The sequence below is a fragment of the Palaemon carinicauda genome, chromosome 7 (genome assembly GCF_036898095.1).
Source record: "Palaemon carinicauda isolate YSFRI2023 chromosome 7, ASM3689809v2, whole genome shotgun sequence".
Lineage (NCBI taxonomy): Eukaryota > Metazoa > Arthropoda > Malacostraca > Decapoda > Palaemonidae > Palaemon > Palaemon carinicauda.
In genome coordinates, this window is record NC_090731.1 from 133,265,004 (window position 1) to 133,279,300 (window position 14,297).

The following is a 14,297-nucleotide window of genomic DNA, read 5'->3' on the forward strand; positions in this document are numbered from 1 at the left end:
ATGATTTATTAGTTCTTGCTATGCCGTAGCTCGCTTCACTTGCTGTTAAGCACTTTCTCATTGCTCCTATGTTTTGGCAAGCAGAACACATTTTGCTATGCACGTTAGCCCCGTAGACTAGTCTTCCTTCACTAACAAACCTTACGTTATTTAGCCATTAGACTTTTAATGGGAGATGGCAACCCTACCTGACCACTATAGTAGGGAAGGTAGTGGGTAGCTGTTGGGTACCCAGCCACCTATCTCTACTCGCTCATTGGTGAACTACATCACTTTTTTTCTTTTGGCTCGGAGAGAGTAGATGTTCAATCTCTTTCTCTCTCTCCTTCAAACTTTTTTTACTGGCCATTGACTTTTTCTTCTTGATTGGGTTTCTATACTGTATATAAACATTTTTATATTGTTTTATTATGTACAGCACAGTATATATAAACATTCTTTCATTACAGTGTAATGTTGCTGTCTTTTTTTTGCCAATCGCCGATTGCCAGCTTGTTGATCGCCTATTTCCAGTTTGCCGATTGTCAGATCTCCAATCAACAGCTCACTGATCACCAATCGCTAAGCTGATTGCCGATTTTATTTTATCAATAGTCAGATCACTGATCGCCATGTCGCCGATCGTTCAAATCCCATCCACGGGAGAGTCCTCCTTCACCTGTTTGGTTTTCCCTCCAGGGGATTCCTCTGGCAGGAATTGGTTTCATCCATTCCTGTCTTCGTTTGGGTAAATCCTTCAGGGGAACCTAAAAACAAGCTTTGACTTCGTTTCTCAAGCAACACTGTATGTCAGCCTTCAAATTGAGATACAACTTGTTTTTAGGGAACCATAGAGTGCTGCCCGTAGGTTCTCCTCCAGGTGTTGGAACTTTCCTTTCCGAGGGAGAGTCTCTACACAAGCCACTGTTCGGCAATCTTCCTGCTTGCAAGGAAAATTGCCTACTGTAGAAGCTGATGTTGTTTGCTCTTGGTTTGGTCTCCCCTTTGGGATATTCCTTCGGCAGGAATTGTATTTGTCCTTTTTCTCCCACTTTGGAACAGACCACGAGATAGACGCTTACTTTCATGAGCTAAGCGCTCACATTTATGCCCTAATTGCACCAGTCGCTGATTGTCAGCATGCTGAGCTCGTAGTCTGTCGATCGCTGATTGACTGCTTATCTTAAGCCGATTGTCAACTGGCTGATCGGCAATCCCCAGCTCACCGATCGCTGATCCCCAGCTCACCAATCACCGATCACCAGCTCTCTGATTGTCGAACCATTCTCCGGTTCTCCAGCTCCCCGATCAACTATATCCGATCACCTCCATTTTGAAAGATGGAAGATCTCCATCACCCTGATAAAGAAGTTCGTATCCAGGACTTAGGACTTCAAGTCCTTTTATATCTTCCCTACAAGAAGTGCCTAGTGTGGACACTATGACTCTTCTTATAGCAACGGAAGGAGTAAGAGAAAAGATCCTAGAACAGTGTATTTTCTGACTTCGTAGGACAGAAACATGCCTTTCCTGCAGGTGAGGAGATGAAAGAACCATCATGGAGTCGAGTACACGAAGTCAGATACTGTAAATCGGATCTATCCCAGCTTTCAGGAAGAGTCTGTCAGTGAAACAGTTTTTGAAGACCAGAGTCTGGTAACAACAGGCAAATTTTTTTCCATTACCTAAGGAAGTATACCTACAGGTCCCTTAATATCTGTATCCTTGGCCTGGTGGTAGTCGCTCAAGATATCTTGCAGCAAACCTAGCTCCATTACGTGACTAGAAACATCTCATCTAAAATAGCAGTCATGACATAAGTCTAGAATGGGGTAAGATCAACTGGCCCTTTTACCTTTTCTTTCTTCCCCTTCCTTTGGGGCACAGCAATCACTCTGTTTTTATTAGATCATTTTGTATTTTTCCTAAGCACTATACAAACTAAAATTTTTTAAGGTAAAAGGGGAAGTTCAGTGGTCTGCCACCCTCCAGCTAATTAGCTCCACCTCATTAAGTTCTAACAGTTGTATCAAGATTCACTGAAAGCATACTCCTATTAAAGGACCCGGGTTTATATAGTTAGGAAAAATATAAACCACTTTAAAAATTTGTTATATTTATGAAATAGAGTGATTTTGATGGAAAGTTTTGTTAAATAGGATTATAAAATTATTTTTCAATATTCAGTACAGTATCAATAGTTTGTTTTATCTGGTAAGCTTATTGAATACTGATCCTGTGCCACCTGTTGGTTTATATTAACTAGATAGGGTCATAAATTTGCATATAGCATAGTTATTATTGAAGGTATTGTTTAGTATCTTGACTATATATTATTGTGCTGATGGTTTTTTGAAAATTCCATTTTTGTTTTCTTTTTTGCAGGTCCTACAATGGAGAACCAAGACTCTGAACCACTGTTTGGGGATGATGTTTATAGTTTGCTAAGGGATGACTCATTGTTGCATAGAACAGGGTCAAACAATTTTGCATCTTTAATTGAATCCATAGAGACAGGTGGGGCTGGTAATAGCCTCCATCAAGTCCAACGACAGCAAAATGGTCATCAAAATCAGCATATTCAACCAGTGCAGAAAAATGTTGTAGTGTTTCAACAAGAAGAGCAACCTATGGAAAATCCACAGTACCTGCAGCAGGAACAGCAAGATATAAAACAAGAAACCAAGTACCAAGCTCTGAATATGGATGGACCAACTTTGCAACAACAACAACAACCCCAACCACAGGAAATTAAATCAGAGCAATGTATTGTTTATCATATACAAGACTATTCTGCTGGAAAAATAGTTTTGATTAGTAATGATTCCTCACCGTCGGTTTCCAATGAACAGCAGGTGCAACCACAGGAGCAGCAGCCTTTGTCAGTAGCTTGGGATGGTGTGGATGATGAGGATTCTGTGAGTGAGGTGAGTTTAATTGTACAACTGCAGACATTACCTTCTTCCAGTCATTAACTTATACAACTCTTGTTTTGTTTCATCATCATCACTACGTACTATACCATCTAATCTATGATTGTTCCGGCGCAAATACAAACCAGAGTCATTTATATAGGAGAATGTTAACAGCAAAACTGGAATAGGGTAGTTAAAATTCTATAACGAGGAGTAGGTAGTTATCCGATGGTTACTGGCTGGGCTAGGGCCACTGAGTACTGCTGTCACTTTGATAGCAGCCGTCAGTGGAGACAGACGTTCTTCAACGGGTAGGAGACTTTGGAAGTATTTCAAGCTTTTTCCTGCATTTTACCTTGGGACAGTACTCCTGGACTTTGTTTCCTGTATGACGCTTTAACGTCATGGGACATTGTCCTTGAGTTTGATACATGCTTAAAGATAACATGTCTCCTACAACTCGATCAGTTGGCCAAAGGTGAACGACGCAAGCAACAGGTTGCCTAGCGAGTGCAGTTGATTCAACATTCTCAACCTCGCTAATTGCAAGCCGATTGCTTTGCTCAGCTGGATACCGGATTTCGTCTGCAGTCTATTTGCTTTTAGCAATTAGAGAGTGCTTGACAAGCTGGTAATCTCACCCTTCAGCAAAGTTGTAAGTCAACTTTTGCTGGACCCCTCTTCATCATCTGGAAGAGCATGGACAAGCTTCTACGACTCCCACACATATCTCATCCAGACACACCTCACCTATTTGCACCTTAACCAGACACGCTCACCCACACGAACCTTCATCAGAGGTACCACATTCAAATGTGCCTCTCACCCGAGTGTTAGCTCTTCAGAGTGTTTTTATTTTTAAACATCTTACTTACCCGGTATACTTACCCGGTATACTTACCCGGTAGTTAGATATATAGCTTACGTCCCTGACGTCACGGCAGAAATTTCAAAACTCGCGGCAATCGCCAATTGGGTAGCCAGGTGTACCACCAGTGCGCCCTTTTAGCCTGGTACCTGGAACCATTACAGTGATTCTTCAGATCTTCCCTGCCGCCGCAATCGTTGGATATTTCATTCGTTGTTAACCTGAATTATTGCAGTTATCTTGGTGATGTACTATTTGGTTATTGGCTTTCGCTCGTTTGGATTTACTTTTGGATTTTCTTGAACCTCTATTGGACTTTTGTTATTTTGACCCTTGCTTGTTTAATCTCTCCTAAATATTCAAAATGGCTGACCCTCCTAAATCTTATAGAATGTGTATGAGAGGTTGTAAGACCCGGCTTGCTAAAGCCTCTATTGATCCCCACTCCGTTTGTAATAAATGTAGAGATAAAGTTTGTGAGTTGGTGGATCGTTGCGATGAATGTATTTTGTTGTCTGAGAGTGAGTGGTTGTAATTTGACCGCTACACTCGTAAACTTAAGAGAGATAGGATTAGACGGAGTTCTTCTCGTTCTTCTAGAGATTATTCCTCTTCCCATGTCACTGAACCTAATCCTTCCCCTGTAGTGGTAGTTACAGATCCCACTACCGTTACTGCTGATGGACCATCTCTAAAGGGCATGATGGTAGCCATTCAAGCCCTGGGTGGGAGAGTTGAATCGCTAGCTGCGGACAGAACCCAGTTAATTTCCGATGTTAATAAATTAAAAAGTGCTAGTGTCAGTGCTAAAAGTGCAGTTAATTTGTTTAGTGCAGTAGAGGGTGCATCTGCTCGGACCTGTCGTTCCTTAGACCTCTTCCCAGCTCCCCAACCCCTGGGAGAAGGAATGACGATCGGCGAAAGGAAACGAGATGCGTTAACGCCCGAGCAGACGTCCCCTCGAGCTTACCTGTTGACGCTTCACGGGACGCTCGCCCTCACCATGGGAAAGGTGAGGTGAAAGTTTTTTCATTATCTTCGGACGACGCAGCGTCCAGATGGGGCTGGCGTCAAGCTTCCAGACATCTGAAGAGGAAGATGGATACTGTCGATCAGCGTCGTGACATGACGCCGCAAGCTCTTGGTTGTAGTCATTGGAGCAGTCCTGAGCGTTTTTCCTTCTTCCGAAGAAGGCTCTACTGCCAAGCTTCCTGTAAGGATGTCGGATACTGCCAAGCGTCCAGCCCAACCTGTTACAGGACAGTTTCCTGAGACTGGCATAACCTCGGTTCATGCTCCTCCCCCACCTTCAGATTGGTTGTTGTCCTCTGAACGCTCTGCGCGTTCCTTGAGTGATGTAGAGAGCGAGCTTGTGGTAGAAGTAACGTCTCCTGTTTTGCCACAACAAGTTGAACCTAAGTTTAGTATGCAGCAAGATATGCAGCAGAAACACACTTCTCTCATGCAAGTCTATCAACCTGCGGATGAGAGAGGGGCTCGCCAAGACCCCGAGCATCAGGAAGCTTCTCGCCTTCACGCCAAGCGTCGGAAGGCTATAAGTCAAGAGGCTCTTGATGACGGACATCTTTTCTAAGCGTCGAGAGCATGGTAGTCATGACGCCAAGCTTCAAGCAATCAAACACGACACCGAACGACGTAATAAGGATCCTCCTGTTAAACGTCGAGAGACACCGAGCGTCAAGCGGCCAGACGTGTCGCCGAGCGTCAAGCAGCCAGACTTGACGCCGAGCGTAACGCAGCCAGACTTGACGCCGAGCGTAACGCAGCCAGACTTGACGCCGAGCGTAACGCAGCCAGACTTGACGCCGTGCGTAACGCAGCCAGACTTGACGCCGAGCGTAACGCAGCCAGACGTGACGCCGAGCGTAACGCAGCCAGACGTGACGCCGAGCGTAACGCAGCCAGACTTGACGCCGAGCGTCGAGCAGCCAGACGTGACGCCGAGCGTCGAGCAGCCAGACGTGAAGCCGAGTGTCGAGCAGGTCGTTACGTCAAGCGTCAAGCAGCTAGACGTGACGTCGAGCGTCAAGCAACCAGACTTGACGCCACGCGTCAAGCAGCCAGACGTGACGCCGAGCGTCAAGCAGCCAGACGTGACGCCGAGCGTCAAGCAGCCAGACGTGCCGCCGAGCGTCAAGCAGCCAGACGTGCCGCCGAGCGTCAAGCAGCCAGACGTGCCGCCGAGCGTCAAGCAGCCAGACGTGCCGCCGAGCGTCAAGCAGCCAGACGTGCCGCCGAGCGTCAAGCAGCCAGACGTGCCGCCGAGCGTCAAGCAGCCAGACGTGCCGCCGAGCGTCAAGCAGCCAGACGTGCCGCCGAGCGTCAAGCAGCCAGACGTGCCGCCGAGCGTCAAGCAGCCAGACGTGCCGCCGAGCGTCAAGCAGCCAGACGTGACGCCGAGCGTCAAGCAGCCAGACGTGCCGCCGAGCGTCAAGCAGGACGTGATGCCAAGCGTCAAGCTGATGCAGGGCGTCAAGCAGTCAAATATGACGCCGAGCGTAAGAGCCTTGGACGTCGTGAGGGCGCCAGTCGAACCGAGCGTCGAGATCGTGGACGCCTTAATTCCGATCGTAAGGAGTCGACTCCTGATATTCAAGACGTCTCTACTTCAGTTAGAGCTTTGTCGTAGGAAAGGATTGACGATCATCTTTCGCCTACTGAACTGTTAAGAGGAATTCTCGGAAGAAGATCCTAAGACCCTTCATCCTTCAGTTGACCTTAAGAAGCTCATGAGAATCTTTACGGAAGTTTTCGGATTATTTTGTACCTGTTGCACCTCGTTCGCTGCCTTCAGAATTTACGCTAGGGAAGGCGTCGAAGGAGTCTTTTTTTACAAGGATGGTTCTGTCTAGATCATCAAAGAGAGCTTTGAGGATGTTGGGAGACTTGATGCAGTCCAAAAAGGACCATGGAAAGACGGCTTTCTCTTTTCCCCCGGCTAGACTGGCCTCCAGGTCTAGTGTATGGTACGAGACGGGAGAAGTTCTCGGCCTTGGAGTTCCTGCCTCTGTTAGACTTGCGGTCACCAGGTTTTTACAACCGCTTATTCCTGGTTCCCAAGAACTTTGGGGGATGGAGACCAGTTCTGGACGTAAGTTCTCTCAACGCTTTCGTTCAGAAGAAAAAGGTCTCTATGGAGACATCGAAGTCTGTCCTAGCAGCAGTAAGAAAGGTGGTCTGGATAGTCTCTTTAGACCTCCAGGATGCTTACTTCCATATCCCCATTCATCCGAGCTTCAAGCATTACCCGAGGTTCGTTTACAAGATGGAAGTTTTCCAGTTTCGGCCCGTGTTTCGGCCTCAGCACCGCCCCTCAAATATTCACGAAGCTGATGCTAAATGTAACAAGCATACTGCCCGCAGGATGTATCAGAACCTCCCTGTATCTGGACAACTGACTACTCAGAGCTCATTCCTATAATCGCTGCCTGGAGGATCTACAAATGACATTAAGGTTATCAGAAGAGCTGGATCTTCTTAGAAACAGAGACAAGTCTCAACTGATACCATCCCAAAAGATCCTTTATTTGGGAATGGAGATTCAGAGTCAAGTTTTTCCGTCACCATCAAGGACGGAGCAAGCCCTCCTGAAACTTCATTCTTTTCTAAAGAAACAGAAGTGTTCTGTGAGAGAGTGGATGAGTCTGCTGGGAACCCTCTCCTCGTTGGAGCAGTTTGTCTCCCTGGGAAGGCTGAATCTTCGTCCTCTCCAGTTCCACCTCAATCGTCATTGAGACAAGGAAAAGGACCTAGAGACGAAATGCATTCCTATTACGGAATCCGTAAGAAGTGGCCTTCAGTGGTGGAACGATCCGGGCAAACTTCAAGAAGGTCTCTCCTTGGAACAGAGGAACCCAGACCTTGTGTTGTGTTCCGACGCCTTGGACTCGGGGTGGGGAACAACACCGGGCAAGTTGGAGATCTCGTGTCTGTCGACGAAAGATCAGGAGAGCCTCCACATCAACCAGAAGGAGCTGTTAGCAGTCCTATTGGCCCTCAAAGGCTTCGAAGGGTCAGTATTGAACAGAGTGGTGCAGGTCAACACTGACAACACTACAGCATTGGCCTACATAGCCAAACAAGGCGGAACTCACTCGAGGTCCCTTTACATGACTGGGGGGGTTCTTCTCATCTGGGCAAAAGAGAAGAAGGTAACCCTTGTAACGAGGTTTATTCAGGGGGAAAAGAACGTGATGGAAGACAGCCTCAGTAGGAGAGGTCAAGTTCTGTCCACAGAATGGACACTTCATCAAGAGGTTTGCAAGAACCTGTGGCGGATTTGGGGTCGTCCGTGCATAGACCTGTTCGCAACCTAGAAGACGGAGAGGTGAAAACCATACTGCTCCCCAGTACCAGATCTCGAAGCAGTCCACATAGACGTGTTCCTTTTAGACTGGTCCCACCTGGACGTGTACGCATTCCCTCCGTTCAAAATTCTGTACAAAGTGATGCAAAAGTTTGTGTCGCACGAGGGAACCAGATTGATGGTAGTGGCCCCCTTTTGGCCCTCAAGAGAGTGGTTCACAGAGTTACTAGAATGGATGGTGGACACCCCAAGAAGCCTTCCATTAAGAGTAGATCTACTCAAACAACCCCACTTGAAAAGGTACCATCAAAACCTCCAAGCTCTTCATATAACTGCCTTCAGACTATCAGAAAACTCACAAGAGCTAGAGGATTTTCGAGGGAAGCAGCTAGGGCTATTGCAAGAGCAAGGAGGACTTCTACCATCAAGGTTTACCAATCCAAGTGGGAGATTTTTAGAGAATGGTTAGGAGTCAACTCTACTTCCTCGTCCAGTACCTCTTTGACTCAGATTGCTGACTTCCTGTTATACCTTAGAAGGAAACGTAGGTTTTCATCTTCTACCATCAAGGGATACAGGAGCATGTTACCTACCGTCTTCAGGTACAGGAACTTGGACCTTTCTAGTAATAAAGACCTGCAGGATCTTCTCAAATCCTTTGAAACATCTAAGGAATGGCACCAAGAATCACCAGCTTGGAATCTGGATATAGTCCTGAAGTTCCTAATGAGTGACAGGTTTGATCCCTTGCACTCAGCTTCTTTTAAGGACCTCACTATGAAGACTATTCTTGGTCAGTCTGGCTACAGCTAAAAGGGTCAGTGAGATTCATGCTTTTAGTAAGAACATTGGCTTTAGAGATAACAAAGCTATCTGCTCCTTGCAACTAGGATTTCTTGCCAAGAACGAACGCCCTTCTCAACCCTGGCCCAAGGCTTTTGAGATTCCGAATCTTTCGGATGTGGTTGATGAGGAATTGGAGAAGGTCCTGTGCCCAGTAAGAGCCCTGAAGTTCTACCTGGACAGAATGAAAGAGTTACGAGGCAAGTCAGAAGCTCTTTGGTGCTCGGTCAAGAAGCCCTTGTTACAGATGTCGAAGAATGCACTCTCCTTTTTCATCAGGCTTTTAATAAGAGAGGCTCATTCACATTGCAGTGAAGCAGACACCAAACTTTTGAAAGTCAAAACGTATGAAGTTAGAGCTGTAACCTTCAAGCAGAATAGATCTTTGCAGAGCATTATGGACACAACCTTTTGGAGGAGTAAATCTGTGTTCGCCTCACATTATTTGAAATGTGTCCAGACTCTTTATGAGGACTGCTACACTCTGGGACCACTCGTAGCAGCGAGTGCAGTAGTGGGGAAAGGATCTACCACTACGTTCCCTTAAACCTAATACCCTTTTCTTCTCTTGGAACTTTGTATTTTTATGGTTGTTTGTGGAGATTGGTCGACAGTCTTCCACAATCATTGATTTTAGTCAGGTGGTCAGTATTGTTCCTTGAGAGTGCCTACAACAAGGGTATTGGAGGAGGTTCTGTCACATATAGGTATTTACACCGGTTTCACAGCTCCTAGAGGTCTTCTGCCCCTTGGGTGGATCGCTGGATCTCGTAAGGGAAGCGGACATAATGAGGCAGGAATTCATTGAAGTCAGCTTCCTTATCAGGTACGAACCCTTAAGCTTGTTTATTAACTCTTAAGTTAAATTCCAACATGTTGGCTGTCTCTGACCCTCCACCAAAGGTGTCTATCAGCTATATATATAACTATCAGTTAAGGCAGATGTTTAAAAATGATATTTTCATAATAAAATAAATTTTTGAACATACTTACCCGGTAGCTATATATAATTTAATTCCCCCCCTCCTCCCCTCTAGAGAGCTATGGGCATGAAAGATCTGAGGAATCACTGGAATGGTTCCAGGTACCTGGGTAGAGGGCGCACTTGTGGTACACCTGGCTACCCAATCGGCGATTGCTGCGAGTTTTGAAATTTCTGCCGTGACGTCAGGGACGTAAGCTATATATATATAACTACCGGGTAAGTATGTTCAAAAATTTATTTTATTATGAAAATATCATATTTACTTCAGATGCGCTGGCATGGCCACGCGCGCACACTTAAACTTGCGCGTAGAAGGACTAACCTTACTGAACTCCTATTTTGCTCAGGACGTTAGAGTTTTAGAATAGGTAGTTCACTCCACCTCAACGTTATGTACATCACTCTTAAGTGCTGCATAATAGTGCAAGTGTGAGTTCTCTTTGATGAGAGTATAGCACCTGTGAGAGCTAAACACATGAGCTCTCTGTTGCTCACACCTAATTATGACTGGCAGGTCTAACCAGTAGACCTCCTGAGTTGTGACCATCAGTGTGGTTACTCGGAGATGATCCTCACCTTTGATCCCACTATGGGTCAAGATCACCCATAGTAGTTTTCTTTCGCTGACAATTGTCTCCGATAGAATTTTGGTTGCCCTTACAATCCCTTTCTCTCTTCAGAGTTGAAGAGCTTCCAGCAGGAAGCGTCTTCAATCATCATAGGAATAAACAAATTCTATCCAGATCCTAAGTCCCTCTACATTGGAAGAGAGGAGGCTTTCTATTAACACCTATCTCTCTTCCTCGGAAGATTTACACCTAGAAAAACTTTGTGTATACAGTACCTTTAAGGGATTCACAAGGTTTTAGAAAGAGCGTGACTCAGGATCTGACTCATTTAAGGGATTCACAAGATTTTAGAAAGAGCGTGACTCAGGATCTGACCCATTTCGTTTATTTGGCAAAAATACAGATTATCTTCAAATTTGCAATATTCCTTATGCCCTAAATGTGTGAGTACAATTGTGATCGTACATTTGATTTTGAAAAGGAAGAAGAACAACAAACAACAAGGATATCAGGCCTGTTCGTTTGAAGCAGATGCCCGTCCAGAGTGAAGAAACGTGTCAGGGCTCAACTTCAATTGCACCCGTTTTTATCTAAAGATTTATGTGTAGAGGCAAACTTTTGTACAAGCGCTGGCTCGTAAATTAAGTTCCCTCTGCCTTAGGAACCTAGTCATTCAGCTGAATTTGTACACAAAAAAATGGGTCTCCTACCCATCCCATTTAATTTTGGACAAGTAGTCATTTAAAGACTGATTGGTAGGAGTTTCATAAAAGTCCCTCATACCGTTTTTCTCTTCCAGTGAAATAAATGTGTTTAGCAAGTCCTCCACTGAGAACAGAGAAAACAACAAGGACTTGAACGCTTTTGTGTTTTCTCCTTAGCTGTTCTTGACTGGTATCATCTTTGGAACGATTCCTCTCTTACTTGCTACAGCGAACTAACGGAGCAACACCACAATGCGACCAGCTTTGGAACTTTTTCACACATCGCAGCGATGCGAGCATCTTTGGAACCTAGCATATTTTGCTTATCGCGAACCTATTTAGCAAATGCTCGCCCTTATAGTAGCTCCATCTCTAGTTTGGTCTCCCATTAGTGCTATGCTAGATATACTACTAGGGGTTTGTACATTATTAGATGAGCGCCATGGCATAACTGCACGATTGGAAGTGGGAATGCAATTTCTCAATTAGTTGCTTGTGATCAATCGTGCTCCTTCTCGACTGCTTGAGATCACCTTCTCAACTACTCGTGATCAGTAGTATACCCTCTCACCTTCCTGCTAGATAGCTCTTCAATTAGAGTACCACTTTTAACCTTCCCATTTGTTCCCACCAGAACACAACATGGGGAAAGGACGCAGGTTAAATAGTGAAAAGAATGCAAATGACTTCTACACAAATACAAACCTGAGCTGAGTACTCAGGTCTGTATAATAGTAGGGAGGAATGCAATTTCTTCAGAAGGGCTCTAGAGCGCAGGGTGCCGATATCACTGTTGCTCTTTGGCATGTAACTCAGACCGACCGCATGCTGATGGCCCTCCTAGCCTCTGGTACGTTGCCCCCTTCCTGGTTTACTTGTGAGCCCCGACTCTGGTTGGTCCTGCTCCCCCCTCCCCCTTTTTACCAACAAAAAAATTGCTTTGGATAGTTAGTAAAGATATGCGCAGGCATACCACACATGTGGTTTGTTAGCACAATCCAAGGACGGTTGCTGACCACAGACCAAAGGACGATGGATTAACAACAACCATGGCAGAGCAGACAGGGCCAAAAGTGCAACCAACAAATGCCGGGAAGAAGGGCCAGGCGCCTGCTTTGACAATACACCTAAAAAATTTTAATAACAAATGCAAGCTTAGCACAGCTACAGTGCTTTTTGTGTCATTGTAAGAATGACTTCATTTTTTCTAAAGAGTGAAGTTTTTGTAATTTATTTGGAGGAGCATAATTAGTTTTAATTGTTTTCAAAGTACTTGCCACTGTAAGGAAATTTTGGAAATCTCATTTTTTTTTTTCTGGATCTTCTTGTGTAACCCAATTAATACCTTCGCTAACTTAGTTGCAGCGAAGATTGTTTTGTTAGGTGTATGTTTGTATGTATATGTTTGTGATTCTCATAACTCAAAAACTATTTGACCAAACCTCATGAAATTAGAGTGGATGATTGCCTCTGATCCAAGGACAATTTGATTAGATTTTGGGAGTGATTGGGTCAAAAGTCAAGACCAAGGTCAAGAAAAGGGGAAAGACTTCTTTTTGTCATGTCGAAGCCAATTTTTATCTGATTTGCATGAAATAGTGTCAAAATGTGCATAATTTAATTGCTTATCTTATCAAATACACCATGATATAGTGATGCTATTGCCTTGTGTATTTATTTGTTTGTATGTCTCTGTGTATTTGGATTCACATAACTCAAAAACTATATGACTTAATCTCATGAAATTCCGTGGGGTTATTGGCTATGATCCAAGGACTTTGATATTAGATTTTGGAAGTGATTGGGTTAAAGTCAAGGTAACAAAAAGGCCAAAAGCATCTTTATGCTTTAATGTATCATGGTCAATTTTTATCCAATTTACATGATCATCAGTTTTCTTACTGACAAAAGTGGCGAAGGTATGCGTTCTACTGAGTGCCCGTTCTAGTTCCTGATGTATTTTAACAAATGAATTATGAAGTAAACCAAACATAAATATTTTTGTTGTTGTTGTTGTAAGTAAGTATGCTCATAAACTATAGATAACTTTAGAGGGTTAACAAAATATGACATAGCTTTCCCATTGATAACAATATTGTCAGTTATAATTCAAAGTATGGTGAAGCCAGTGTTTTCTAATCCCAGTATAACTTTTTTTATATTATAGAATTCAACATCTCAACCTTCATGCATTTTTGGGGATACCATAAACAACATCTTGAAATGTTGACTTAATGCTATTCAATATAAAAACGAATGTACTGGTAGCTGCATCACAACTGCCAAATGCTGAACCCACAATATTACTGCCTTTATAATCTAAGTAAGCCTTTGAGAGTTCCTCTATCAATAGATTCATGGTTTGTCATCATCTGCAAGAGATCTGAACTTTTATTTGATTTTTGCAAGAAAGTTTTCATCATGCTTTTCAAGGTAAGGACTAAATCTTTAGGAATTAAAATTCTTTGAAAAATTTGGGAAAATAATATAACTACTCTCTCTCAAAATTTTGTAATGTTGAGGGAAACAGTAGCACAAAAGAGATGAAAAAACTGTGAATTCTGAAGAATATTCTATTTTTTCAGTTATCAGATGTAACTGCTCACATACAAACTTAATTGTTGAAAAATATTTAGAATTTTATGTTAAGTATGGCTGTCAATATAGAAATACCTAGCTGCAAGAATAAGAATCTTACCAGTTTTTTTCTAAACTTGCTCTACATCTGTAATTCTAAGATTATTCAATGTAATTTCCAATTAATTTATATCAATGATCTTCGAGGAAATTATATAGTTTCCTAGCTTCTTAACTTTTATATTGTGAACAAGTGCCCTGGTCGAACAAATGTCATTCACAACCAAAGACGTAAATACTGTGTAATTTAGCCGGCCTCCAAAATCCTACAAATACTGTACGTGTGTACAGTATTTCTGTTTTATTATGATAGTTCGTAGGTAGTAGGTTGGCCAGGGCACTAGTTGAGATACTACTGTTAGAGAGTTATGGGGTTCTTTTGGTTAGCCAGACAGTACTGTACTACATTGGAGCTTCCTCTCTGGTTATGGTTCATTGTCCCTTTGCCTACACATACACCAAATAGTCTA

General features: G+C 43.7%; 1 protein-coding gene across 3 annotated transcripts in view; it reads left to right on the forward strand.

The window, feature by feature from the left end:
• The window catches only part of LOC137644017 (cellular tumor antigen p53-like), a 113,542-nt gene that overhangs the window by 13,124 nt on the left and 86,121 nt on the right, over nt 1-14,297 (forward strand). For all 3 annotated transcript variants that reach the window (XM_068376897.1, XM_068376895.1, XM_068376896.1), the window contains exon 2: nt 2,365-2,906. In XM_068376897.1, the coding sequence (XP_068232998.1) occupies nt 2,373-2,906 (534 nt within the window). In that variant the 5' untranslated portion in view covers nt 2,365-2,372. The remainder of the gene's footprint in view (nt 1-2,364; nt 2,907-14,297) is intronic.